This window comes from Nycticebus coucang, chromosome 11 (genome assembly GCF_027406575.1).
Source record: "Nycticebus coucang isolate mNycCou1 chromosome 11, mNycCou1.pri, whole genome shotgun sequence".
NCBI classification, from domain to species: Eukaryota; Metazoa; Chordata; class Mammalia; order Primates; family Lorisidae; genus Nycticebus; species Nycticebus coucang.
The window spans coordinates 110,455,162-110,483,002 of NC_069790.1; the positions used below are offsets into that span (position 1 = coordinate 110,455,162).

Below are 27,841 nucleotides of genomic sequence, written 5' to 3' on the forward strand. Positions count from 1 at the left end.
CCAGTTACTGTCTCTGAGAGGGGTCGGCATGCTGGGGGTGGGGCTCACCTGGCTGAGATTGAGTGGCTGCTGCTGCTGGAAGTGGGGGCCTGGTCGCTGCTGCCGGTAGGTGACGGCCCCAGACGAGCTCCCTGAAGAATGACCGCTGGTGGAGGTCACGTTGCTGGAGGACTTGGACTTGTAGGAGGACGAGTGGTGATTGGTGTTGACTGCAGTGGGACAGGGAGCAGGTCACAGGTCAGTGGCAGGGACATAGCTACCCAGAAGACACCCCCCCCCCCCCGGGAAACACTCCCCGGGAAGTAACACACCTCCACACTTGTCGAGCTACTGGTCAGCCTTGCCTCCCCCAGACCCAGTGAGGGTCCTGCCTTGACTCTGGGCTGGCACCTGAGTTGTGGCTTGTTCCCTTGGTTGGGAGGGTGGACGGGGCCACGAATGAGTGGATGAAGCAGAGGACAATGAGAAAGGTGGAAGCAAGGTGAGCCGACAGCCTAAGGGCCAGCCTCAGCTGCTCTCTGAGGGAGGTGTTACTTCTAGCAGCTACGGGTTGAACGTGGCCCCCAGAGTTCATGGGCAGGGAACCTAACCTCACCGCAATGGTGTTGGGGTGGGGCCAGGAGGAGGTGATTAGTGCATGAAGGCTCCACCCTCCTAAGTGACCAGCATCCTCACCAAGTGGGTTAGTTATGGGGAGAGCAGTTTTGTCATGAAAACAAGCTTGACCTCCTTGTGCTCACGTTCTCTCACCCTTCGCCTTCTGCCACGGGAAGATGCAGCGTGAAGGCCCTGGCCAGGTGCTGGTGCCACCATGCTGTCTAGCCTCTAGCACTGTGACCCAAATAAACTTTTTTTTTTGCAGTTTTTGGCTGGGGCTGGGTTTGAACCTGCCACCTCCAGCATATAGGGCTGGTGTCCTACCCCTTTGAGCCACAGGCGCTGCCCCAAACATTTTTTTTTTTTTTTTTTTTTTTTTGAGACAAGGTCTTTACTCTGTTATCCAGGCTGGGTATAGCGGCATGATCAGAGCTCACTGTAACCCTAAATTCCTGGGCTTAAGTGATCCTCCTGCCTCAGCCTTCCAAGCAGCTAAGGCTACAAGTGCATGCCACCATGACAGGCTAATGTTTAAAAAATTGCTTTTGTTGAGCCCAGGTCTGGCTTTGTTGCCCAAGCTGGTCGCAAACTCCTGGTTTTAAGTGATCCTACTGTCTTGGCCTCTCAAAATGTTGCGATTACAGGTGTGAGCCACCATTCCCATTCCCAGTCCATAACCTTCTGTTATTTATAAATGACCCCGTCTACATATTCCGCAGCACACAACAGTCTGACAGGATCCTGCCTGGTCCTCTCAAGAGTGGGAGTGAGGATTGGAGGAGACAGAATCTGTGGTGGGACCTAACGAACTACCAGAAGCTAAAATAACCCCTCAGAAGACACTTGGTCTGGTCTCCTGACCCCAGGCAGGATGAGACTAATCACCCAGCGAAAGGCTTTATGAGCTGAATATGGCCAAACACAGTGACTGTTTCCATCTTGCTGGCAAGGAGGCTGAAAAGTGGAAAAAATTGTGGTGACTGTGGCTCTGCCAATGCTTTGCAAATTTAATTCCTGCATCTTGTTAATGCAGATCCTAGCCCAGTAGCTCTGGGGTGAGCGTCTGCTTTCCTAACAAGCTCCTGGCGGATGGAGACCCTGCTGGTCAGTGGCCTATGCTCTAAGTGGCCAGAGGCTCTGTGAGTGAGGCAGGTTGTACCCCAAGTAGGATGGCTCCCCTGATGTCCAGCCAGAGGGAGCTAACAGAGCCCCTTTAGAGCCCAGCTGTTTTAACTCCTTCGACAGGAACCTTCTCACCTCCTGCTGTGTGACTAGGTCTCACCGGGATGGGGTGGCAGAGCTGAGAGTGTGAATAGGGAGGAGCATCAGACCATGCAGGTGATGGGGTGAGGCCAGACAGGAAACCAGGTGACAATTAGCAACAGGCTATGTCCAGGGAGGCTGCTAGAGCAGGACTGGGAGGGGTAAGAGTCTAAGAGTTTGGCAGGCTGGGTGGAGAGCACGCTGCTAGGTGAGGCCTTCTGCTCGCCCTGGGCTGGGGGAGCCCTGCGGGCCAGCGCTCATGGGGGCTTCTGTACAGAGGTACAGTCGGAGGCCTGCAGGCAGGACTGTCTCTTCTTGATGAAAAAAGAAATACTTGGCCAGCCTCCGATGTCCTTGCCTATTCTCCAGGGAGTCCCACCCAACCTACCCATAGTATCGATACACGCAGAACACACACCACAGGAACGGCCGCAGCAAAAGCAGCAAGCAAACCCAGACTAAGAAGGTCCTGGGATTTTAGGTGCAAACCTGTATGTACAGCAGTCTAGGACAGCATGGAAGAGAGAAGCTTCCAGACATGTCTCCTAGGCATGCCAAAGGGGCAGAAAAAGTGGGGTTAGTAAGCGAAGGCTGTGCCCACACAGCCTGTGTTGTCTGTGTTGTATAGTTAGAAACCACCCTTGCAAATATTGCTTCTGTTCCTTAGAAGAACAGAGGAGAGTTAATGGAGAAGAAAATGTTTTCCAGGTGGGAAGACAGGCAGAGGGCCCTCCTCCAGGACGGGCAGGGCAGGGCAGACCAGGAAACAAACACCAGCTTGGGGCTGGGCTGGGGGCTGGCGGCTTCCTGGGAAGCCACCCTGTAGGGGTGAGGCTGTAGGGGTGAGGTGCGTGCACAGAGGCAATGCCTATTCTCAGGCTAAAAGATGTCTGAGGAAGGCTTTGCCCAGGAGGAGAGAGAGCAGGCTTTATGAGAGAAGGGGGATCTGTCACCTCATTTGCTTAGTTGAGCACTTCATGCATTGTATCGTCAGTGATTTGTTTTTCCTCATTCAGTTTCTGGGATGTGACTGAAACACTTTCAGGATTTTGACTTTCTACAGAGGACAGGTGTATTTCTGTGATTTATAGTTTCTGTGAACCTTGCTGGACTCTGGAATCACTGGTGACACCGAAAAGTATAAGAAAGGTCTACTTCGAAGTCATTGACAGTCAATGTGAGAAAGACAGCTGGCCCAGGAAATCCAGTCATCTGCCAAAATGTGCTGCCCTTTTGCAGACTCTCCAACTCTAAAGCTGTCCATTTTTGAAAAAGTTGTCCAAAGTAAGGTTCTTCAAGAGAAGAATCATGCGAAGTGTCTAATATTAAGGGTTAAGCAGCAAACATTTCTCAAGATGTCCAAAGACAGGTCTGTGTCTCACGTTGTTTAGAAAATTTACACTGGGGACTGGGCATCTTAGGCAAAAAACAAAAGCCTAATGCCGCCCCAACTCAGCATCCTGTGGTATTAGTGTAAAAGTGGAGAATATGGTCATTCTTGGGGCACAGGGTGTTAAATATTAATGGACCCACATAATAAGGACCGGGCCCTTGGTTGAATTGGGTTGGGTCAATTCCACAACACATCCCAGGTGATCAAATCAAGGCCAGAGATGAGACTCCTGTGGCTGGGCCAGGAGAGAGAGAACGCTGACTAATTGTCAATGAAGAGAGAAATGAGACGCCAAAGGTCTCAGCCTTACAAGAGGGCAAAGGAAAATGAAACAGGAGATTGTGCACACACGGAAGGCAGAGAAGAGCCTCTTTGCACCCCTCAAACCAATAGCATTTCTATCCCGTCTTGAGTAAATGGAGAGCTACCCCACTGAAGAGGGAAGTAGGTTCCCATCAGAGGCAGCCCAGAGCCAAATGTGCATTGGCACCCAGAGCCCCTCCCACCACACCCCCTGAATCAGGCAGGTACCTGGGAATGAGCATTCTCAGAGTTTCCCGGGAGAGTCCAGAGCCAGCTTGGCCCTGGTGGAGCAGACCTGTATTTAGGAATCAGAGCCCTATGACCCACACTGTGCCAAGCCAGACCTGTTAAGACTCTCAAAGGCTTCCCCAAAACTGAGGAATGGAGGGCTTTCTGTGGACCCAAGCAGAATTTCAGTTTTTCTCCCTCTCTCAGCCACAGGGCTACTGTTTGGCATCAAACTCCTTTCAGCTCTGCAGCAGGTCACAAACTGTGCTTGCTATCTGGGCCCCAGCTGCATGTGTCACCCCTCTGCCCCTATCCCAGCTTCCTGGGCATCATGTGGTAGTTATACTTGAGGGAGAAACACCGAGATTGAAGGCTCTAGAGTGTGAGTCTGCAAAGTGACACGGTTAGAGAGTCTTAGATGAAATAAATGGGTGTGACATAGCCTGGCATTCCATCTGCTGTGGTCATCCGAGGGACAGGAGCTAAGTGCTGGGTCAGCTCCTGATGCTCTCAGAGCAGGAGGGTCCCTGGGGCCCCTGGCCACATGCCTTAGTGAGCTGGTTATTCCTTCTGTGTTTCCATTTTATAACCTATAAAACTGGGAAAATTGTGGTAGCTACGTGTAGGGCTGTCGTGAGGATTAAGGAGTTAAAATATGCATAACGCTTCGTATCTGGCAATAAGTACCGAGTACTGGGCCTGTAAGTACTTGACAGGTGTCAACTATGTTACCTGTTGTTGGTGTCATTGTTCCTGAACACTGCCTCCTGGCTAAAGCTGATGTTTCAGGAACAGGGTCTCCCCAAGCTAGAATAATCAATTCCGGTCTCTTGGGAACAGGAGACTGGGACCCAGAGCCTCGGCTCTGAGTCAGGGCGGAGGCAGCTCCAGAGCAGGCAGCTGGCCTCTGCGGCTCACAGCCCAGGAGTTCTGGCTCCTGTCCTGCCTGGACTAAGTCATTGGGCTTTTCCTCAACCCTGTATCCTTCCAACAAATTCTCTGCCTTAAGCCATATAAGTTCATCTGCTGCTTTCCAAAAGAACCATAACTAATCCAAGAGAGCTGAGAAGGCAGTGCAAGAAACCCTCAAGGATCCTTCCAGAGCTGAGAGCCACAGGAGGGGGAAAGTGTTGGGAGAAAATGGGTGGTTGTTCTGGCAGCACTCATCAGCCCGACCGAGCAGCGTGGGTGCCCCTGCACTCTCTGGCCTCCAGCTAGGGTCACTGCAAAGGGCTCATGCCTCAGCCTACGGGTGTCATCTGGCACCAGGAAGCTGGAGAAGGCTGCTTTCCTGATTTTTCCAAGTCTAGTATGATTTTGCACTAAAGGTGATATTAGTGTTGAGACCTCGGGCTGGGGAAGGGCAAGCACCAGGCGATAGGGGAGTGACTCTGGCCTTGCCCACGAGGGCATAGGTAGCCTGTGTGTGTACTGAACAGGTCCCCCTGCAGCGCTGAGGTTTTCTCAAACATTTAAAGAACTTAAATATTGATACAATGTACAACATGACAGAAATTGTATCCTTGCAAACATTTAAAGATGTCTGTTAGCTATAGTTCTAAATCATTACTTAAAGGATATCTGAGCGGAAAAGTATGTGGGCTGCTCTCTCAGGAAACTTTCTTTGCCTTGCAGGGCCTGTTGATTACTACGTGTGCTACGAGACAGGGTTTCCACCAAAATATTTACCAGGGTAGAGAAAAGGAGCTTTTCAACAGAGATGTCCTCATGGCATTGTGGAAGGGCTTGCCTCACTTTCTTCCCCTCACAGGGGTACCTAATTCTGGGCACTCCAGCCTGGTTCTCTGGCTCTGGGTAAGCACAGCTTGGCCCCTGTTAGCCAGAGCGCTCGCCCTGGCACCGTGCTGGGTCTGTCTTTCCTGAAGAGTTGCTCGCTTGTCTCCCTCACAGGGCAGCTCAGCGGCCCCAGTTTATTTCTCAACCAGGACGCTGCGGGCACCATGAACCCCTGGTCCACAGAGGGCTGACTCTGAAATCAAAGCCTCTTGTAGCCTACGTCATCTTGACAGTAATGGCATTGCTGGGGACCAACAGGGCTTGAAAATGGTTGCATTGAAGGAGTATTTCTACAGAGAAAAGGCAGCGGGGGTAACTACATGGTTGGGGAAAAGAACTTCTGACAGGGCCACCACACCACCTTGGCTTAGGATAAGGAGGCAGTGGGAGTAGACAGCTGGGCAGCTGTCTGCATTTTCCTTGCAGGCAGAGCATATTGGTGGCAAAGGGGCCCATCCTGGGCTCTGTTGTGAGCTTTAGACAGCATCCTAGGACACTGGCCCACACTGTGCAGGTTAGCCTGTGACACGGGGCTGGAAAAGCCCCTGAAGCCCCCATCCTGAATCCCACACTCCCCATCAGTAACACTGGCCTTATGTGTGGTGACTGCCCCAGGAAGATGCCCCAGTTTTCTACAGCACCCTCAGGTGACAGGAGGCCGTCCTGAGGAAATACAGCTTCTCATACCGAAACAAAATCTTCTTGGCAGTTTGCCTCCCTTCCCTTCTAACTGGTGCCCTCGCGAAGGTACTGACTGGCTTGGGGGTGGGGACGGTTCATGGCAGAAAAGCAGCAGATGCGGGCTTCTTCTGGTTTTGTCCCCATGTTCTCTCACTGTGAGCATGAACAAGGGAAGTGCTGAATAGTTGCTACCAATCTGGGGTGAGCCCCTTGCTTTAGCAGAAGAGTAAGTTCTCAAGTCTTTATTGTGGGGCCCAGTCTTTAGGACAAGCCTTCAGGGGATGGCAGAAGTCCTTCTAACAAAGCAGTGCGGAGAAAAGAGACACAGTCAGCTCTGATCTCTCCTCCTAACTCACCCTCACTCCCACCAGGGCGTCCTGGAAGGGAGTGATGCCAGAAGTCAGCCAGGAACTCCCCACACCAGGTGTCCTTTCAGACCACTGGATAGGGATGGACAGCTTTGACATTCATACACCTAGTTGGAGGCAGAATCATTGTCAAGGCAGCCCGACATTCATTAGAAGACGCTGCTATACAACGTGATGTTAACCGGAATCCTACCTTGGCTACTTGAGCGAGACCTCAGCAAAGCTCCCCTGCAGTAACTAGGTGCTCTCTATTTTACCTGCTCTCACACAGCAGCATTTATGCAGAAAACAGAGAAACCCTTTAGAGAGGGGCTCCCGGCCTGCCCTGGCCCCAAATTACCTGGCACCAGGCTATCACATTCCACCAGCACTTCGCTGGCCTGGGTTTTCAGGGGTGGCACGATGATGGTTCGGGGGTTCCCAGTGCAGTGACTCTCCAGGCTCCCCTTGATGTCCAGGGTGTGGGCGTTGCTGTGCCCGACGCGCTGCTGCACAGAGTAGGGGCTGGTGTTGCTGGAGGAGTCAGAGTAGGGAGAGTCGTGGACCGTGACGCAGCTGATGACGTTTTTTCTTTGCTTAGAGACAGTGCTGAAAAGTAAAAGAAGGCAGAACTGTAAGAGGGCTGCAGGGGAGACCACCAGACCAGCGCTTCAGGAGACGGGGAGGGGGGAGGGGGAGGAGTGTGGCTTCCTTCTCCCTCACCCTCTGAGGGAAGCTGGGCACACAGGGGGACATGTGGACACATGAGGGAAAGGGTGTGATTCTGTAGACTGGGGAGTGAGAAGCTTCCAGGCGGGCCTTTGCAGCAGAGCTCAGCAGGGCTGCAGATGAGGAACGGCAGCCTGGAGCTATGTGGCCATCCACTCTCGGCCATCAGAATGGGACATCTGTGCAGGTAAAGACAAGCAGCAAGCACCTGGTAACCTGAGGACCTGCTTTGGGAGAAGAACCTCGCAGGGAGGGAAATGTCATAAACCTAGGCCTGGGGCCTGTGAGATCAGCAAAGTTGAGGCAGGAGGGGAAGGAATGAGGAACAGGACAAAGAGGGGACTGGCTCTGAGGAGGAGGAGGGCCCACAGCGGAGTTTCCACAGGCTGAGGAAGAGAGACCCCAGCTGGGTGTGGCACCCTCTGCATCTCTTTGCCCTGAGGGTAACTGTATGCTTGCCAGCTGGGACCTCTGGTCCTCTTCTCAAGGGCTGCCAGGCTCTTCTGCAACTTCCTATGGGCCTAGCCCGTAGCCAGGGAGGAGATGGCCTTGCACCGAGCCCTGGGGGGAAAGGCTCCTGCTGGGTTGGTGCTCTGAGGGGGTTATTATTTGATTGGGTTGCCCAAATCTCTGGTTTTCCTCTGCTATCTGAAACATCATGCCATAGGAAGGAATTGGCTTTGGTTGGCTCTAGGCCAGCATGTTTTTCCCCCAGAGATATTTATGTTAGTGTGACTTAGGGAACCAATTCTATCTGTCTTCAAGTTCAGCAGACGCTGGTGATATGATAGATGTGGAATTTACTATAATACTTATTGTATAAGGCTCTAAAAATGGATATTCATCTATTTTGTATTTTGATCATTTATTTCTAAGAAATAACAATTGCCTAAGCAAGCTGGTTAGTTTTCCACAGTAATTGGATAATAGAAGCCGCTTATTTCTACAGTCTGATGGAGTCAGAGCCAACCCCAGGTGTCAAGGCCAGACAGCCAGGCCAGGTGCCTCACAAGGTGGATCCTGCCAACTTGGGGCTCTGGGATTGGACCAGCAAAGAAATGCGCAAACTCCAGAATCCCATGGCACACAGGCAGATGGGAAGTGGAAGGATAGAACAGGGCTGCAGAAGACTGGAAGGGGCCAGGAGGCCCTGGCTCTGGTCTCTGACACCTAACACTACTGTCATCTGGGCTGGATAATTCTTCCAGTGGCTGGACAGTGTCTTCTATGGTTCAGGATAGAGGGGTTCCTAAGTGCATCTGTGGGTAAGAATATGGGCCCCGTAGCCAGTGGTAGGGCCCCTTGGGCAAAGTTACTCTACTTCCTGGTGATCTGGTTGCCTCACCAGTAAAAGTTGGGTAAAGATCACACCCACCACAGGCTTGTTCTGAGAACTAAGTGAGAAAATACATGTAGAATGCTTCGAATAGTGCACAACACATAAGTATTCCATAAAAGTTAGCTGCTATTACCATCACAAGTACATAGTAAGTGCATTTAAGATGTAAAAACAGGTTTGGGAATAACTTATCTAGGCAAAGAAGATCCTATCAGGTTAAGGACTTGTGAGAAAAGTTTCATTTTCTTTCTTGTCTATGAATAAACCAGGAGATTGGAATGAAAGAAAATTTAAACTCAACAGATATCTTTGGAGATCCGTGCTAGGTGCTACAGGGAATAGCTGTACAAAGAAATACGTGTCTTTGCCCTTGAGATTAAAATCTCCGTGAGTGACTGTATAAAAACATGACAAGTTAAACAGTAAAAGCTTTAAAATAACCAGTTACAGAGAATAATGGGTGTCACAAATCCTTCTGGGATGAACTGTCAGATGAATTGTACAGGTGATAGTTGTTAAGAATGCAAAAGAGGGTGAGGAATGAATAGGTTGCATGTATTTACGGCTCTTCACATTAACTTAAATAAAATAGATAAATTTTAATTAATAAAGGCCTACACTTCTCATTTAGAACAGTTTAAATGCAAAAAGTCCATATGCCTGTTCCTCAAAAAGCTAAACACGGGCTGGCTGCAGTGGCTCATGCACCTATAATCTTACAATCTGGGATGCCAAGGTGGGTGGATTGCTGGAGCTCAGGAGTTCTTGCTAAGCAAGAGTGAGACCCCATCTCTATTAAGAATAGAAAAACTAGCCGGGCATTGTGGTGGGTGCCTGCAGTCCCAGCTGCTCGGGAGGCTGAGGCAGGAGGATCACTTGAACCCAGGAGATTGAGGTTGCTGTGAGTTAGGCTGAAGCACTCTAGCCTGGGCAACAGAATGAGACTCTGCCTCCTCCCCTCAAAAAGTCTAAACAGAGTTACCGTGTGACCCAGCAGCTCCGTTTCTAAGTATGCGCTCAGAGGAACTGAATGCAGGGCTCACACAGACGAGTGTGCCGGATGCTCACTGGGGCACTATTCACGACGGCCAGAGGGTGGAAGCAACCACAGGGTGGCATATTCACACAGGGGGACACTGTTCAGTGAACAAAATGAATACAGTTGTGACCCACGCTACAGGAGGAAAATCTTGAGAACACAATGAAATAAGCCAGACAGAAAAGGACAAATAGCGTATGATTCCACATGCGTGGAATATCTAGAACAGGAAATTCATAGACAGAAAATAGATTAGAAGTCACCAGAGGCTGGGGAACAGGGCCGGGAGGAATGGGGGACTAATATTTCACTAATAGGATAATTGTTGTTTGCAGTGATGGAGAAGTTTTGAAAATAGATAATGATGATGGTTAGCGCAACATTTTAAATATAATTAACACGACCGAATTCTACATTTAAGAATGGCTAAAATGGAGTTTTTATGTTATATATGTTTTACTATCATTAAAAAAACCAATACAGGCTTGTTGCCTGTAGCAGCACAGTGGTTATGGCACCAGCCACATACGCTGAGGTTGGAGGGTTTGAACCCAGCCGGGCCAGCTAAACAATAACGACAACTGCAACAAAAAATAGTCAGGTGTTGTGGCAGGCACCTGTAGTCCCAGCTACTTGGGAGGCTGAGGCAAGAGAATTGCTTAAGCCCAAGAGTTTAGGTTGCTGTGAGCTGTGATGCCACAGCACGCTACTGAGGGTGACATAGTGAGACTGTGTCTCAAAAAAAAAAATCAATACCGTATACTAAAAAACATTCAGCTGTACACTGTCAGTGGTGAATTAGATCTCAATTAGGCTCATTCAGAAACAAAAAAGCAAGTGAGATTCAGAGTCTGGGGCACTTTAGAGCTTCCAGCAGCAGGGACGCCTGGGAGGGAGGGGCCTGAGGTCCAGCACGAGAACTGGGAAGTGGGGCTCTTTGAAAAGCCAGGAGGTAGGGAGAAGGAATCAGAGAGCAGCAGTTACAACAAGGTAAGCTGAGGGATGAGGACAGTGCTGCGTGGGGCGAGTAAGGGGATGTTACTTAAGGGAGCTCCTAACTCCTGCTTGTTACAAAGTGCTCCCAGAGCCAGGCAGGGCTGGAGGCCGGGACCCCATGCAGCTCCTGGCCGTGAGGAGATGCAGGAGATGGTGCTTTCCTGCCTTTCACCAGAGGAATACGTCTCTGGTCACCTCACAGGACGTGGATGTGTTCTGCTGTAGCCGCCTGCTCTGCGGGTGGAGGACCCCGCATGAAGACAGAAGAGTGTGTGGGAGCTGGTGCTACAGTCCTGACTCTGCGGGGCCTGTACTGGCGCGACCCTGGACAGTGTTACCAGCTCCAAACTGCTCTGAAATCCATTGGTAAAGATTACTCATGGGATTAAAGGATCCCCTGGGAGGATCTCTGAATGACTAAAGACACCGAGAGCAGGATTTGCTCTGCTCCCAACTCGAGGGGAAAGAGAGCTCTTCAGCAGCTGTGTCTCATCCATAGACTCCAAACTGGCTCATTCTTGCTGAACACATGTTCCCTAGGTTCCGAGTAGTTTAGAAAACAAACAAAAAACAAACAAAAACATACAAACTGATTTTGGCCAAAGTCTAGTCTGTCCTCAAAGTTCTGCTGGGCATATTCGACATTCTTCACGCAAACTTGGAAATTGTACACAAGTGTCGGCTCAAAATGAGTAAGAATTTTCTAACAACTGGAACTATGTAACAACTGGCGGCTATGGGCCACTTCAAGCATCAGTTGAGTTTCTTGTCATTGAAGGATGGCTTCTTTGTAAGAGTTGACAGCTTGGCCAACATGACCTGGGAGAAGGTAGGGCCATTTCCTGGATGGAAACCCACGAGGTAGTGAGCCCTCCCACCACAGACGGCTCCTGCATGTCAGCGTCTTGTTATCTACCAGGGAAATGGGCCAAAACCTCCATAAACTCTTCATGGGGCCCACCCCTTTGCTGTGGCTGGGAAGCCCCTATGCCGAATGAGCAAATACACACGACAGAGCATAATGCTGCTTTACCTCCCGTTACAGGGCAGGTAAATGTGTATGACAGGTTTGGAAAGGTGAATTAATTCAGTAGTTGCTTCTAATCTCTTCCATTGTTAGAAATTTCTGTGCTCTACCTAAATATACTCTGCAAATCAGAGAACTAATAGGAAGCTGTTAGATGAGTCTCTTTATAAACCAGCACACGTTTGAGATGACTGCTGTGGATTCTTCAAGCTCGTATGTACCGGTACGACTGGGACTCATTCCGCTATTGTGGCTAATTACTATTGACAGCTTATTGATCCATTGTGGGTTGGCTAATGCAAGTGAGAGAGTGATAGGAGTAGAATGAGAAATACTTGCTGAAATGGCCTCGATGAAACAGCACCTCTGAATAAGGAACAAAGCAGTCAGAGTTCACAATTGCATTGTGTTGTCATGGCAATAGATGATTTTCATCATTTCTCAATGATGAAAAGAAATGCGGAGCTAAAAAGAAATCAGCCCCAGTGGAGAAAACACTGCTGGAGGATCAGATATAAACGTGTGACCCCTTCCCTGCAGGGTCCTATTTGGTATGTGTTTCTTTTTTCATTTTTAAAAGAGACGGGATCTTACTGTTGCCCAGGCTAGAGCACAGTGGCACAATCATATCCACTGCAACCTGGAGCTCAAGTGATTCTCCTGCCTTAGCCACACAAGAAGCTGGGACTAACTACAGGGGCTGGCCACTATGCCCACCTAAGTGTTTTCTTTTGGTCTCAAACTCTCGGCCTCAAGCAATCCTCCCACCTGGGCCTCCCCAGGTGCTGGGATTATGGAAGGATATGAGCCATCTTATCAGCCTGGAATATGCTTCTGATTTATTTTGGCTAACCTGAGTCAATTTCATCCTTCAAGACCACAGTCAAAACTCATCTCCAATGAACTTTCCACGACTTCTTTTATGCCTCTGATTTCATAGTCAATGCTGCATGTTTACTACTATGGCACTGGTTACTAAATGCAGATAACACTTACTGGATGCAAACTGCCTCCTGTTCAAAGTACCTTCTATGTGTTAGTTCCTTCAAGTGTCATGGCAAGACTAAATGACAAATATGATGACTCCTTTCATTTTAAATACAATGAACTTCAGATATGGACAGCTTGGGTTACTTGCTTGCCCAAGGTCACAGAGCTAGTAGAGTCAGAGTTTGAGCCCCGACCCTGCTCTTTGGGTCACTGTTCTATAGGCCAGCATGGTACTCAGCAAGCACTGAGTGGAAACTATGGAGACTCCTCCTCTGGCTCCTCCAGGGCCATCCTGTGACAGTGGTCTTCCCCAAGCATGGGGCATGATGGTTCTCATGGTATGCTTCCTGGCTGATGGAAATGAGAGCTGTTGGCCGGGCCACCTTCAGTTACCTGCTTTACTGTTCCCGTGTCCCTCAGACCAGAGACACACCCTGACTGCTTTAACCAGCCTTTCACGTGAGGAGAGGGAAAGAAGTCGATGTCTCCAGGCCAATGTGCTCTTTCCTTATAGCTCCTGACTTAATGTTGTTAGTGAGGGAAAAAAATCAGTTTAATATGCATATAGGTCCCATTCAAATTATATTATCTGCATATTGACATCTGTGTGCACGCCTCTGCGTGTGTGTATACACACACATTTATCACCATTAGAGTCACTGTTACATGACTACTCTCTAGTCATAAAATCAGAAATGGGGCCAGGAAGGTGAGGGCAGTGCAGGGAGGGAGTGTTCTCCTTCCCTCCTCTCCTGCAGTCTCTGTCTCCCTAGCCAGCCTAGGAGTTACACTTGCCTTTCCTAATCCCTTGAGTGCATCCACTGAGCACCCGCTGCCTTATGGTGCCAACCACAGAGGGTGTGCAGCCGGGGACAGGGGGAGGATGTGTCTCTTCTTCAAAATTCAGCCCACAAGCCACTCTGTTCAACCCACTGGGGTGTCTTGAATGGAACCTGGTAGAGAGTGTACAGTGAAGTTGGCTGGACCAACATCCTTCTATCTCCTGAGATGAGTCACATGATGGAAACATCTTTCCACCGTTGGAGTGTGTGGTATGTAAAACCCTGAAACAACCAGGTCGCTTCAAGTTGACACTGTGTCTGGGCTCCTCTGTTCCTCACTCAAGTTTGAACGCCCCCGCGAGCACAGCACCAGGCTGGCTGTTAAGTAGCTTCTCAAAGAGTAGCAGGAATGAGGCACCCGGGTCATAGGTGGCAGTGGAAACTCTTTCCGCTTTGGGTTTTTGCCCATGCATTAACAAGTGCGCGTGCGCATGCTGCTCTCCACTGTTCAGTGAATGTTACATTTTCAGGCCTAACTTTTTGGAGCAGCAGTTTGTTTCCTGATTATGCTTTATTTAGAATAATTTCTCTACATTTTCAACTTAGCAGTAAAGAAGGAGCACATTTTGGGTCAAATGTTTTTTATATAAACACGTTAAGTGACTCAAGTAACTGTTTTTATATCTAAAATATTGAGCGATATTTAGTAATCCATTTTCTTTTTTTTTTTTTTTTTTGTAGAGACAGAGGCTCACTGTACCGCCCTTTGGTAGAGTGCCGTGGCGTCACAGGCTCACAGCAACCTCTAACTCTTGGGCTTACGCGATTCTCCTGCCTCAGCCTCCCGAGCAGCTGGGACTACAGGTGCCCGCCACAACGCCCGGCTATTTTTTTGTTGCAGTTTGGCCGGGGCTGGGTTTGAACCCGCCACCCTCGGCATATGGGGCCGGCGCCCTACTCACTGAGCCACAGGCACCTCCCGTAATCCATTTTCTTAAAGCTTACATTTTTTGGTCACGTTGGCTGAAATTTGAGTGGTTGCTTACATGTGTAGAGAGTGGCAGGGCCTGATGACCTAAGTAAAACAACCCACCCACTGGAAACGTCCAGGTAACTGAGTGAATGAATATACAAATGAATAATGGAGACCAGACCACGTGATTTCTAGCTCATCAACTGACATGAGCCACTTTGGTTACTCACTTTACAAATTACTCTCCTGAGGGAAGGCTGTATGCTGAAGCATCTACAAGATCATTCTGGGCCAAGGCAAGGTTGGCAGGGGGTTCTGGATAATAAGATGTGTACCTATAAACTTTGTCCAAGAAGATTCCAGGTGAGAAAAGATGGCTTGTTGAGCATGTGCGTACAGTTAAATATGTCTCTAATCAAATCTTCTATAAATATTTAAAATGACACCAGTTTTACTACTTAATCCTCGGGTACCCAGACAAATAAGTTTACTGTATAGTTTGTTTTCTGTCTTTAGCCATGACCAAACAGTCCCCTGGTCCAGGATGGTTCACTGATAAATAGGAGTCCATGGGCTCTTCCTTGGCCTCCCTGTTTTTTTTGTTTTTTTTTGAGATAGTCTCACTATGTCACCCTCAGTAGAGTGCTATGGCTTCACAGCTCACAGTAACCTCCAACTCTTGGGCTTAAGCAATTCTCTTGCCCCAGCCTACCAAGTAGCTGGGTCTACAGGTGCCCGCCACAACGCCCGGCTATCTTTTTTTTTTTTTGGTTGCAGTTGTCATTGTTTAGCAGGCCCAGGCCAGGCTCGAACACACCAGGCTCAGTGCATGTGGCTGGCACCCTACCACCAAGTTACGGGCACTGAGCCACTGGCCTTCCTGTTTTAAAAATCTCCTCAAAGAAATGAAAGAGCTGACTCACCCCTTTTCATTGCCATGGCTCTTGGCACCCTGACCAATGCCTGCTTCCCAGTGGGGGTGTCCCAGGCCCTAGCATGGTGCCCTGTAGGTGCTATGAGGGCATACTGGTGCTGGCAAAATGGGAAAGACAGAATTTATTTGTTGAATTTATGACTCAAATGATTTATTTTTGCCAGTAATTAACTTTACCATTTCTTAAATGGAATGGCCGTTGAATCCCAATTCTGTTACTCAGAGCCTGATAAAGGTGTCTTGGACCTCAGTTTTCTCATCCATTTAATGGGAATAGAAACACCGGCCTTTTATAACTCATGGAGCAATGCCAGAAAGAGTGCAGGTGAAAACAACTGGTGAACATGACTCCCTCCACTGTAGCTCCAGCTCTCCATCTGCCTCTGCCACGGGCTAGGGCTCTCCCTACAAGTGGGAGCTGTTGGCCGGCCCTCTGCTCCAGCAACTAACAGTGCCACAGATTTGGGGTCAGGAATAATGCTTTTTGGTTTGGCACTCTCTTTTTTTTTCCATATATTTTTCAGACCCAGTTAAAGAAAAATCCTGGAGGGTGGCTTTCCTGGCTAGAGCTTGAACACTTGTTGCAGTGTCTTCCAATCACCAGCTACAGAACAAGCTGGGAACAGAATGGGTACCTCTGCTGGGCTTTCCCTCCTGCTTCCGAAGCTGGCAGAACACTAGGGGCTCTCCAGACGTGATCCCAGGAGGCTGCCGTGGCACTCTTTTAAAGATTCTAGGCAATATCATCTGGTCCGGGAGATTTGGTGACACCCTCGATTAGATCTAAAAAGGGGGGGTTACTATTATTTGTCTCATGCTGACTCTAAAACACACTTCAAGGAAACAAGTACTGTCATCGCTGTGAATGTCACTGACTCACTACTCTGACCACCGAGCTGAGGCTGACCACACTGGGGGAATTAATTAGCATTCCAGGGAGAGTTACAGGGCTGGCACTGGAAACTAGAAATGCTAGAATTGGGGTGACTGGCAAATAGGAAAATGAGGTCATGAGCATGGAAGACCAGAATCAACATGCTGGGAACAATCAGGTTCAGGAATAGGATGGTCAGGGCGCAGGAGGGAGGTCTCCACTGTCCAAGCTGGAACACAGAAGGGCTAGGGAAGCCCTCCCGTTGGAGAGGGGCTATCTGACCCCTCAATTTGGCTGTAGTTGGGTGGGGGCACACCCTTGTTTTCGAGAATTGATGTTTTCCTTGAGCCCCTCTACCCCTTGACCAAGCTGACCACTCCCATTTAAGGGAGGCCCCCCCCCACACCTCTCTCCCTCCTGAAATCCCTTCCCCGCATGTCTCTGGGAAATGCTTCCCCACCGTGGAGCTCCTGCTTCTCTGCTTCTCTTCGCCCACCATGGAGGCTCAGCCCTGTCTATCACCTGCAGGAATTTGCAATCTCACCTGCTCTGTTGTCGGTCCACACCTGCCCAGACCTTTGACCTTAAAACCTCCCCTCTCTGCTGTTTCCTCAAGCTATTTTCTCTTTGGATCCACCCGGTGCTTTGTCAGTTTGTGTGGCACTGATACTTGTTTTCTGTTATGATTTGTGTGTGTTTCTTCTTATTACCCTGCAAACCTCACGCGAACAGAGACTGTCTACCATATTTATGTAACACCTGCAGTTCCTGGCATACAATCTTACACTAGTGGGGCCAATAAATATTTACTGTATTAAATTTTATGATAATTCTGATTTCCAGGAACAGGTAATCATATTTCCCCCCATTTTTTTCTTCATTCCCAAATGCAGTCACAATAATGTGATCACAATTACACAGTGGTTTTTCTATAAATAAATAGTTATCAGTTCCTGTTTTATCCTTCTCAGACTCTTAATATGCCTTCCTAGCTGTGTGAGTCCTAAAACATTTTCTAAGGCAACAGTCATTTGATTTCTTCAGAAAACATTATTATCATATCCTATTCTGTGAGCTCCCCGACATGACCGTGGACAGCTGAGACCCTTCAGACTGCTCCCTGGTATCAATCTACAGCTTCCCCATTTTGGCCTAATGTCAGTGGCACATTATCATGGCCCCGGGCAAGCAGCTGGTCCCTGTCGCTCTTCCTCGCACGGTGCTGTGGTACCTAGTGGCCCACTGCCCATCTGTGGCTGCCCTCCCTCCTGCACCTGCCCTCTCCTGGTCTCTTTGTTTCCATCAATATCCTCACCAGCTGCCCACCGTCTCCATTCTTCCTTTTCCTTCTGGGGCCCTCTGGGACTGTGTGGAAGCAGGTATGTGCTGTGGCTTTGGCACGTGCTTTGGCTCTGGGCCCTGCCAGCTGTGTGAGTAGGGAGATGGCTCTCATGCTCCCTTCCCCAGACACACTGCTCAGCTCTCTCCTGAGCACACATATCAAGAGTCTGTATCAACTCAAGTCTTGTACTTCAAACATGATGGTCCAACTAGCTGATTTGCAGTGGCTTTTGTTTGTTCCAGTTGAGGCAATGTGCTGTCCAAGACTATTCAGCTATGAATGTGTGGACAGCCCAGCCCAGGCCAGGCTTTGGTTTGGGGCTGGGAAGAGCCTTTCTCTTTGTGAAGGAAACACTAAGCCATGTGAAGACTGAGCCCACAGTATTCCTGGGGGTCAGGATGAGACACTGAGGACAGACCAGTCCTGGGATGGGCAGATGGGAGTAAAGCAAGGCCCTCCTGCAAAGTGTGAAGTTCTGCACCTGCACTCGGACCCCCAGACCCCTCTGGCACCTGGCACCTGCCATGACCAGAAGTGCTATGTTCTGCTCTGAAATCCACTGAAGATCAGGCTGTGGCATCCAACGGGAAGAGAGGACACTTGAATGAGACATGTACTGGTCCCATCCTGAGAAAACCCCAAACCACTGGAATTCCTTGTAAAGCTGGGAAGGGGACACCCCATGCAGGAATAGCTATAGTAAGAAGGTTTCAATCAAGCTACCTGTACATTTGGTAATGATTTCAAGTGTGAAAATTTATTATCTAATCAAAAGGATTTATGATTATTAATTAGTTGCACTATATCCATTCAGGACTCAGTAATTCGTGCCTAACGCTAACCTTCACCCCCAGTGCGTGCTGACTGGCAGTGTGAGGCTTGGTAGTAACCAGCCCCCTCCCTGGGCTCTTGGTCTCACACAAAGGAGGCAGTGGGGTGGGGCTGTGAGACTTTGGGCCCCTGGAGGTACAGAAGGCCAGGGGACTGACTATTCTGGAGAGGTTCATCAGGCCTGTGCCACCTGATGAGCCCAAGTGAAAACTGCATTATTTTGAAGTCCAGCTGGGAAGTGCAGAAAGGGGCTCTGGAGCCAGGGTTAATAGTCTTACGAACATAATAAATATTTCTTCCTTCTCCCCAGGAAGCACACCAAGAGTAAAATGAATTACTACTACTCTGGAATAAACACTAATGGTCTCTGGGTGAAGAGCCAACTGGCAGGTTTGAAAGATTGGGTTAATCAGACACAGGGAAATTTCTGATTAATTGGACAATTACTTTGAATTTTGAGTGAGCCAAGGCAATGTTAGAGAAATATCCTGGCTGGGAATAAGTTCAATAGCCCGAGGCAGAGATTTTTAAGCTTACAAAAGTCGAAATATACTGGGATTGTGTGCCTGATTTTTATGGGCTCAAGTTCCCCAAATGCATAGAGCCTGTAACTATTTTTTAAGACCACAGTGATACAAAATTACTTTGGTTTTGAACCCTTATGAAAAACCTGACATCTCTTAAAATAACGTTAGGACTGTCTTTCTCAACCTATTTTATCTCATGGCACACTTGAACCTATAAACTTCCATGGCACACTTCAATTATGTTGATCAGAAAAAAAAGAGCAAAAAGAAGAATATACTTACTGTGCTTGGAACTTCTTTTGAAAATAATTTAATTAATGATCTTTAAAAATTTTTGTGACACACCTAAGATCTTCTCATGGCACACAGGTTGAAGATCACTACTTTAGGACACGGCAAAAGCAAAATTTAAGGGTCAGAAGAGAGGGGTCACTGTGTTTGCTGATGGAAAAGGGCCTAGACTACACAGCGCAAGCCCTTCCTGAAAGGCCCAGGTGAAACCGCCTCACCTGGTGGGGGCGTGTTTCTGTTCCTCCTCCTCGTCCGTGTCACTACTGATGGTGATGACGCTGACCGTAGGGCTGGGGGTGTCGGGAATGACAATTGTCTGCCGCTGCCGCTCCCTGGTGGTGCTGGAGGCCGCGTCGCCCCACCCACACGTGACGGCAGCGCTGCCGGCCGGGCTGCTGTGCGCCATGGCGCAGCGGGGAGGCGTGTTCTCTTTGACGCGTTTGGATCGCTGAGGGGAGCTGATGGCCTGAGAGGAGGTCACCTCGCAGGTGGACACATTTCTGTAACAACACAACCATACAGGCTCACAGAAGATCGTCAGGCCCAGTGACTCCTTCCAAGAAGCCCAGCTGCCTCGAAATACCAGCTTTGCCAAATCTCCATAAAAAAATAACACAGTAGAACCTCTGTAAGGTGACCACCCAAGGGGCCGTCACAAACTGGTCAACATATGGAGGTCAACATACTGATCTACATAAGAAACGAGGTCTACTGTACTGACAGGTACATGTGGTTCAGGTCTGGTCTATCTGAAAATTAGATCAAGGTAAGGAGGTATGTAGGGAAGTGGTTGATTATGGAGGTTCTACTGAAGTTCCAGGGCCAGGCCAATCTCAGTCTGTAACTGAGAAGGTGACCACCTCCAGTGGTCTTTCTATTATTTGCTACAAGATGGGAGATAGCAGCCTGGCCTCCACTGGGCTCTGGTTTGGAGCTATATGTCAGTTCCTGAGGGATGAAGGGTATAGCCAAGGCTGCAGGGAGTGGGTTGCACCCCAGAGGTGCATGGGTCTTGCAGGGCCAGATGGAATGGCCAGGACTCAGCTGTGTCTGCATCATGCAGCCCCTTGTCCTCAGGGTCAAGGTCCTACTTTGAGCTCTGCTTTGTTGTACCTTAAGTACCTAAATGTACTTAAGTCTTGTTTGGAGGGGGGTAGTGAGAGAAGTGGTGTTTAGCAAATAAAGCTTGGGTTTCCTTATTAATGGCTGTTCTACTGTTGATTAAACTAAAACATTTGTTTCTAAAGAGGTTCAGGATGTAAAGGACTTAACCTTGGTGAACAATGGTTCAGCTTTCTCTCCTTCCTCCTCTGGAAAAAGGACATGACCATTCAAGGATGCATGTTTATGGTTTTAAAAAAACAAAACTAAACATAAATAAAACCCCCAAAATGATTTTTCTGGATTTTGACATCTGAGCCTTCCAGTCTATTTGAACTGTAATAAAAATGGGGAACAGTACAAGAGGAAAAAGTATGCTTAGAGAGAGACCTTTTAATCTTGATTTTTGCTGAGTTGAAATTTCTTTTTATATTAACCAAAGGCATTTCTGTTAACTTTAGGGGAAAAAAAACTACTTTCTTCCCTTCTCATTAAACTCTTGGCTGACCCTAGTACAAGTCTGAGATCCCTTGTCTGAAATGTTGGGGAACAAAGGTGTTTTGGATTTTAGATTTTTTTTCAGATTTTTGGAATATTTGCACACGTGTGAGACCTCTTAGGAATGGGACCCAAGCCTAAACACAAAGTTCATTTGTTCGATATACATCGTATACACGTGGCCTGAAGGCAATTTTATAGAATATTTTAAAAACTTTTATGCATAAAACAAAGTGTTTTTTCCCCCACTTCGTGAATTATGAATGAAAAAAAGTTTTGACTGTGACCTGCCACATGAGGTCAGGTGTGGAATTTTCCATGGACAACCTCATGTAGGTGCTCGAAAAGTTTTGAGTTTTGGAGTATTTCACATTTCAGACATTTGAATTAGGGATGCTCTACTTGTAGTCTCTATACAGTAAGAAACTAAGGTCTAAATAATGAAACTTAGACTTTTATACATCTTTGGAGATTCTAGCACCTTCTAGCTAAAGGGATGGCACTGAAACAAAAATAATTCAATAAAGGTGGATTTAGGTTTCTATCTAGTTGGTGTAATGCTCGCTCTTTTTGGGAGGTTGGTAATACGTTTGACTGACAAGATCATTCTACCGTTCGTACTTAGCAAAAAACCTATGCATTTGTTATTGCTAATATGTTACAATTTTGAGATTATGTTTTCACTACCAGGAGTTTTAATATCCCCACTTGGCATAGTTAAAGTATGCCTGGCCATATTACTGACAAGGGAGACACTTCTGATCTTTCAGACTATTTTGCTTAAGGCATTGGCCTTAAAAATAGGCAAATACATAACTTTGGACTTAATTTTATAAATCTTTAAATGCCCTGGCAATGAGCTTTCATGAGGCTAGCTGGGTGGTGAGTAGACAAAAAGGAGGGACTTCCAAACAGGCTGGGAGCCTAAGGGTTCTTAGTGCCCTTACTCAGCCAAGGTGAACCACAAGGATGCTCAGCTCAGTTCTGGGCTGGACCAGCGTTCTGTGTGACTGTCCATCTGGCTGGGCAGGACAGCCCCTGGAGGATCCAGACAGTGGACTTAGTTGCTGCCAATTTAATAATGACATGGGTATACTGACACAAGGCTGTCAAACAAAAGCATTCTGGAGGGGTCCCAATGATCTAAGATGACTTTCTCTTGAGTTGTCAGAAATACCCAAACAAGGAATCTTGAAGAAGGATGACAAGTTGAGGAAAGTCCACCAATTTTTAAATAAGAATGGAAAAAAAAAACAAACCAGGCCTAATATTGGCATCTAGTTATATGAGAAAGAAGAACAGCAAAATTCACTAGGCATTCTGTACATTGGACTTCTCTTGATGAACTTATCCCAAATAAACAATTAAGTACCTTCAAGTCAATGCTATTAGGAAGAAAGGTACAAGCAATTCTGCGGTCATGTAATCTCCCTCTCTCCTTATGCATTTGTTGGCATGGAAATCTATATATTTTTAAAATGTTAGTATAATTTACTATATGTCAGTATAATTGACATATAGTAAAATTCCCTCTTTTGAAGTGTTTGATGAGTTTTGGCAAATGTACAGTCATAACCCCCCACCAAAATCCAGACTTAGAACCATTTCATCACCTGAAAAGTTCCCTCAAGCTGCTTTCTAGTCAATCCTCTCTTCTACTGGTTTCTGGGCAACCCCTGATCTGGTATGTCTCTCTGTTTTGCCTTTTCCAAAATACCATATAAATGGAATTACAGAGCATGTAGCTCTCATTGTCTATCTTGATTTTTTTTAAGAGTTCATTGAGACGAGACTGGATTTAAAGGGAATGGGAACTTTAGTATTCTGCTGGTCAGTGTCTGGGAATAACCAAAGTTATTGCTTATACTTAAGCAAGGAGCAACATTAAATTTCTGATCTTAGATTTTAAAGAAAGCACATTTCTTTAGTATTTGTTTCAAAACATTATCATGGTAAGTGCTTTCCAAAATGAAACTTTAGAGGTGAGGCTGAGCATTCTGTAGATCAGAGAAAGTGACAAAGATTCTCTGCTTCGCCAAACTTTACTTAGGCTTCTGAACCTTCTCCTTGGCCTCTCTGTTTATTTGTCCTAAAATCCAGTTTTGGCAAAGAACCCGGCTAAGTCAGTTTATCAAGAACTCACCACCCTTGATACCTCATCAGGTTCTTCATCCTCCACCAGGTGATGTCTGACTACCCTGGCTGTCTTCAGCAAGATTTCTGCTGGGTTGGTTTAGCCCACTGGTTCTCAACCTTCCTAATGCCGTAGCCCTTTAATACAGTTCCTCATGTTGTGGTGACCCCCAACCATAAAAGTATTTTTGTTGCTACTTCATAACTGTAATTTTGCTACTGTTATGAATCGTAATGTAAATATCTGATATGCAGGATGTATTTAGGCGACCCCTGTAAAAGGGTCAACCCACAGATTGAGAACCGCTGCCAGAGTCCCCTCGTTCTTAACGTTTCCTCTGAGTAATTTCCCATCTACTCCTCGCACTGCTTCTTGGCTATACATTCCCACCTGCCTATGCCCTACAGAGGTGAGTCCAACTCTCTCACCCACTGCCAAGACCCTTTGCAGCTGCCTCTATACCTTGTGGCATGGTCCTGATACAAGCCTTCCTTATCATAGTTTAATGAGTATCACTGAATAATGTTTTCTTTAATGAAAAGGACAGAAGCACTCAAGGCATTGGACATGCAGTAATTCCAGGCCCCCACCCTTAGGTATACACTCATACAGGGCCCAGAATGAGTGCTTTGCAGTTCCCTGGGGAACGAGTTGCTTCCTGTCCCCTGCCATCTGATCCAGAGCATGTGCTGATACTTCTTAAAAGGCAACCCTTTTAACACTTGGAACCCCTGGGGTTTCTCCCCTATAGGTTGGCGCTCACTACCTACCTCACAGACAACTGGTGCTGTTTGCTCTTCCGGGAAGAAGTGGTGCTGGTTGGCTGCTGCCGCATCACGTGGGCCACACCCACATTTAAGGGCTGGGCTGCAGGAAGGGTCACATGACCGGTCAATAGCGCTGGCTGCTGCATGATGGGATTGTAATGGCTGCCGTGAGCGTGAGTGTTCCTGAAAAGGAGCCCAAAAGACGTGGCACTTTACTCGGTGGTTTTAAAAGAGTCCCTCTATAAGATCAAGTTTTCTCTCCAGTTAACAGCCAATCAGGGGTCCTCAAACTTTTAAAACAGGGGGCCAGTTCCCTGTCCCCCAGACCGTTGGAGGGCCGGACTATAAAAAAAAACAACTACGAACAAATTCCTATGCACACTGCACATATCTTATTTTGAAGTAAAAAAACAAAACGGGAACAAATACAATCACACCCCCTCATGTGGCCTTTGGGCCGCAGTTTGAGGACCCCTGAGTGAGGTTGATGAAGACATGAGCCTGGGGAGGGCTCAGCAGGTTTCCTGGGAGCTGTGGATGCTGAGTGAGAATGAGGACTTTGAAGTGGGAAGAATGCCCAGAGTGCAGGCTCAGCGCTTTCAAGTTCTAGGGACTGGAGATACATATTCCCGCCAACTTTTTAAGTCCCTGAGCAGGTGACTAGTCTTGTGTATTTTATCTTAGCATTTATAAAGTGCCTTTAATGGGTTAGTCTGTGAAAGAGGCGGGATTTGTTAGTAATACCATTAACAAGGAAATTGTACTTTATGTGGAAAACAAACGTTGAAGACTGGGAGCCATATGTTTCTGGCGTTAGGAATTGTTAATGTTCTTTTGAATTCCCTTGGTGGCTAGAACAATGCTCAGGCATGTAGCAGCTGATCAATTAATTACACGCTTGCTGAGTGAACAATTAGATTAACTGAAGTTGACTAGGCATGTATAGAGTTTGGTATTAAATCAAAATTAATAAGAGCTATCATAGAAATACTGGCAGCCCTCAACCTGAAAATGGGTTATGTTTCAAAATTCTTGTAATCTGGATTGTATGACACTCAGAGCCTTGTTTTCCCATAGAAATGGTAGAAGTAGTGATTAAGAGCTGAGATTAGCTGGTAATACACAGTACATTTAATACATAGTACAATTAAAAGCTAAAGGAGAATTCACTTGAATTTTTAAAAATTATAAGATTCTATCCTTGCAACATGGGGAAAAATGAATAGGGAAAAAACAAAGAAATAGACGAACACTTCTGGAGAGATTTTGATAGAGTCTTTTGGGCATTTAGTAAAATGTAGACTTTAGAAATTGATGTTAGGGCTTCTTAATTTTGTTGTCTACTGCAGACAAATGGCATTCTTTTTTCTTTGATAAAGGCCCAGCACTGGTACTTCTCTTTTGTTTATTAGCCATGATGATGGATAGTCTTTGGCTCACACATGAAATGGGCAAGAGACGGGGAGGAAATCCACCTTTACATGTTTTCTGTGGTCACTGGGTATGGGATTTTTTTTCTTAAGGTAAGGGATTTAAAAGAGCAAGGAAGGAGGGAGAAGGAATAAGAAAATGTGCATGAATGAGGGAGTGTCTGAGTACTTCTGCAACTACATGAGCTATAAGACAAAGGGAAAAAAGGAGTATGTATGTGTGTGGTCTTTTAGGAGAAAAAGGAGTGAGAAAAAAAAAAAGCAATTGGTCAGGCAGTTTTCCACTTCGGTGCAGTTCCTGATGAGTGGGAGGAGGAAAGGCTGTCCTGCTGTGCATGAGTCCCTGTGATTGGGGGAAGGGAAGATGACAGGTTAATTTATTGCCTGTCATGTACCAGGCTGTGCAATGGTGCATATTAAGTCTAGGCCAAGTGCATTGTATTTTATCTGAATTTAAACTTCCCAACAAACCTGTGAAGGAGGTATTATAATCCCCACTTTATTGAAGAAGAAACTGAGGTACATAAAGTTTAAGTTGCCTCAGATCATGCAGAAGCAGAATTGAACTCACATCTACTTGGGTTGAAAGTGTTTCCAGAGTATGGGGTTGGGCAAGGGGGATGTTGCTGGGGAACTGTGTGGGGCTGTGGGCAAAAGCCCCTGCAATCTCTTCTTTGTACTAGGCAGAAAGTTAAATGGAGGAAAGGAGGAAGCCACAGTAGACAGCAGTCGACGTCTGTCTCTCCCTTTCTACCTTTTCCTGGGAGCTCTTTACTCACACTAGCCTTTTGGGTCAGAACAGGAACTGTGGGAGGCTTCCTGGGTGGTATGGAGGTGAGTGACCTGCCCTGATGTTTGTGCTGAATGAGAGACAGCCCAAAAGGGCCATGGGGAGTTGGGGACGACTTAGAGGGCTGCCATCTGGCCTGCACTCGCGAAGGGGGGCATTGTGCTGGTATGTGTGTGGGGTATACAAGGAAAAGTGGGAAGTGGGCATAGAAACAGCAGAGCAGGGTGTCTGTGGGGAAGTCAGGTAGACAGGGTAGAATTCTGGAAACAGAGGGGGTATGGCATGCTGGGCCTTGAGCAGCTGCACACGTCTGGGGGCTGGGAAAAGTGGGCTCTGATCTGGAAAATATGACTCTTACTCGAGGACGAACGTTCAACAAACATGCCGGAGTCCACCCTTCCGAATAAACCCCATTCTGCCAAGCCTTCCCTGGGAGTCAGACAGACTCCAGTGTGCCCGTGTCTCAAAACCTCATGACAACTGTCTAGAATTGCTTAGGGCTCCAGGGACTCTCTTCTATATTCTTTTGACTGGTGACAAGTCTTTATTTTATGAGAGTGGAATTGAATTTAATTCTGAGAAACAATCAAAAATCATCCAGGACTGAGTCTGGTGAATTCCACTGATGATTAGATGGTAAACTGAATTTGGGGTGGAAGAATGACAACTGACTACAAATTCATGAAGCTGATTTTCTTATATCCTAGTAAATTATTTAAAAACAACCTGTCATTATGCCTTAGTCATAGTGCACACTATATATACATCATATCTATGTATATACATATATACATTTGAACTATATGTGTGTGTATATATATGTATTTTTTTTCTTAAGAGATGTGGTCTTACTCTGTCACCCAGTCTGGTTTGCAGTGGCATGATCAGAGCTCATATAACCTTGAACTCCTGGGCTCAAGTGACCCTCCTGCCTCAGCTTCCTGAGTAGCTGAGACTATAGGTGTACATTACCATGCCTGGCTGATTTTTAAGTATTTTTTAGAGTCAGATTCTTGCTATGTTGCCAGGCTGGTCTTTTTTTTTTTTTTTTATTGAGACAGAGTCTCACTCTGTTGCCCTGGGTAGAGTGCTGTGGCATCAGAGATCACAGCAATCTCAAACTCTTGGGCTCAAGTGATCCTCTCGCCTCAGCCTCCCAAGTAGCTGGGACTACAGGTGCCTGCCACAATGCCTTGCTAACCAGACTGGTCTTAAACTCCTGGCCTCCCAAAATGCCGAGACTACAGGAGTGAACCACTGTCCTAAGTCCACACAATATTTTAAAAAGCCTTAAAAGGCTCTTCACACACCCAGAGTTCAGATTCAGGCCTGCCTGGCAGCTCTCTACATCAGTGGTGGAAATAACTTCCCATCCCAGATGTGTCCCCTTACTTACAAAGGGTTTCCTACTTACCTCCAGTCAGCCAACTGCTGGGTGCCTGCCATGGTCTCAGGAATCACAGTGGCGTGCTGCACTGACGTGTGGGTTGCCACTCCAGTCAGCTGCTGCCATGCTGGGGGAAGCAGGATCTGCTGGGTCCCACTCGGCCAGGCCTGCTGGAGAGCAGAAGATGTTTGCAATGACCATGTTTATTAATCACATAATTGATTGACATGAATCCAGCATGTATTCTGTGCCCAGGGTTGTGCTAGAAGACTTTGTGATGGGTATGAAAGTGGAGACCTGGTTTCTGGTCTCAAAGACTAAGTTAAGGGGAGAAAAAAATTAAATGTAAGAACTAAATAGAAGATGATTAAGTACAAGGGCACAGAATTATATGGAAGGGAGTAATTTATGTTGAAGAATTATTTATCGATGTGCTCTAATGAGCAATGGT

General features: G+C 47.2%; 1 protein-coding gene and 1 non-coding gene across 5 annotated transcripts in view; both read right to left on the reverse strand.

The window, feature by feature from the left end:
• HIPK2 (homeodomain interacting protein kinase 2) overlaps positions 1-27,841 on the reverse strand; it is a 196,868-nt gene that overhangs the window by 12,144 nt on the left and 156,883 nt on the right. For 2 of the 4 annotated variants that reach the window (XM_053554039.1, XM_053554037.1), the window contains exons 10-14: positions 27,418-27,557; positions 23,787-23,966; positions 19,502-19,783; positions 6,971-7,218; positions 49-209 (exon numbers count right to left, since the gene is read on the reverse strand). In XM_053554039.1, the coding sequence (XP_053410014.1) occupies positions 49-209; positions 6,971-7,218; positions 19,502-19,783; positions 23,787-23,966; positions 27,418-27,557 (1,011 nt within the window). Of the gene's footprint in view, positions 1-48; positions 210-6,970; positions 7,219-19,501; positions 19,784-23,786; positions 23,967-27,417; positions 27,561-27,841 lie in introns of all 4 variants that reach the window. The other 2 variants (XM_053554038.1, XM_053554036.1) reach the window with 1 other exon arrangement.
• On the reverse strand, positions 15,995-16,128 carry LOC128560605 (small nucleolar RNA SNORA7). The gene has a single exon (XR_008373085.1). It is a non-coding gene; the product is annotated as a small nucleolar RNA SNORA7 (small nucleolar RNA).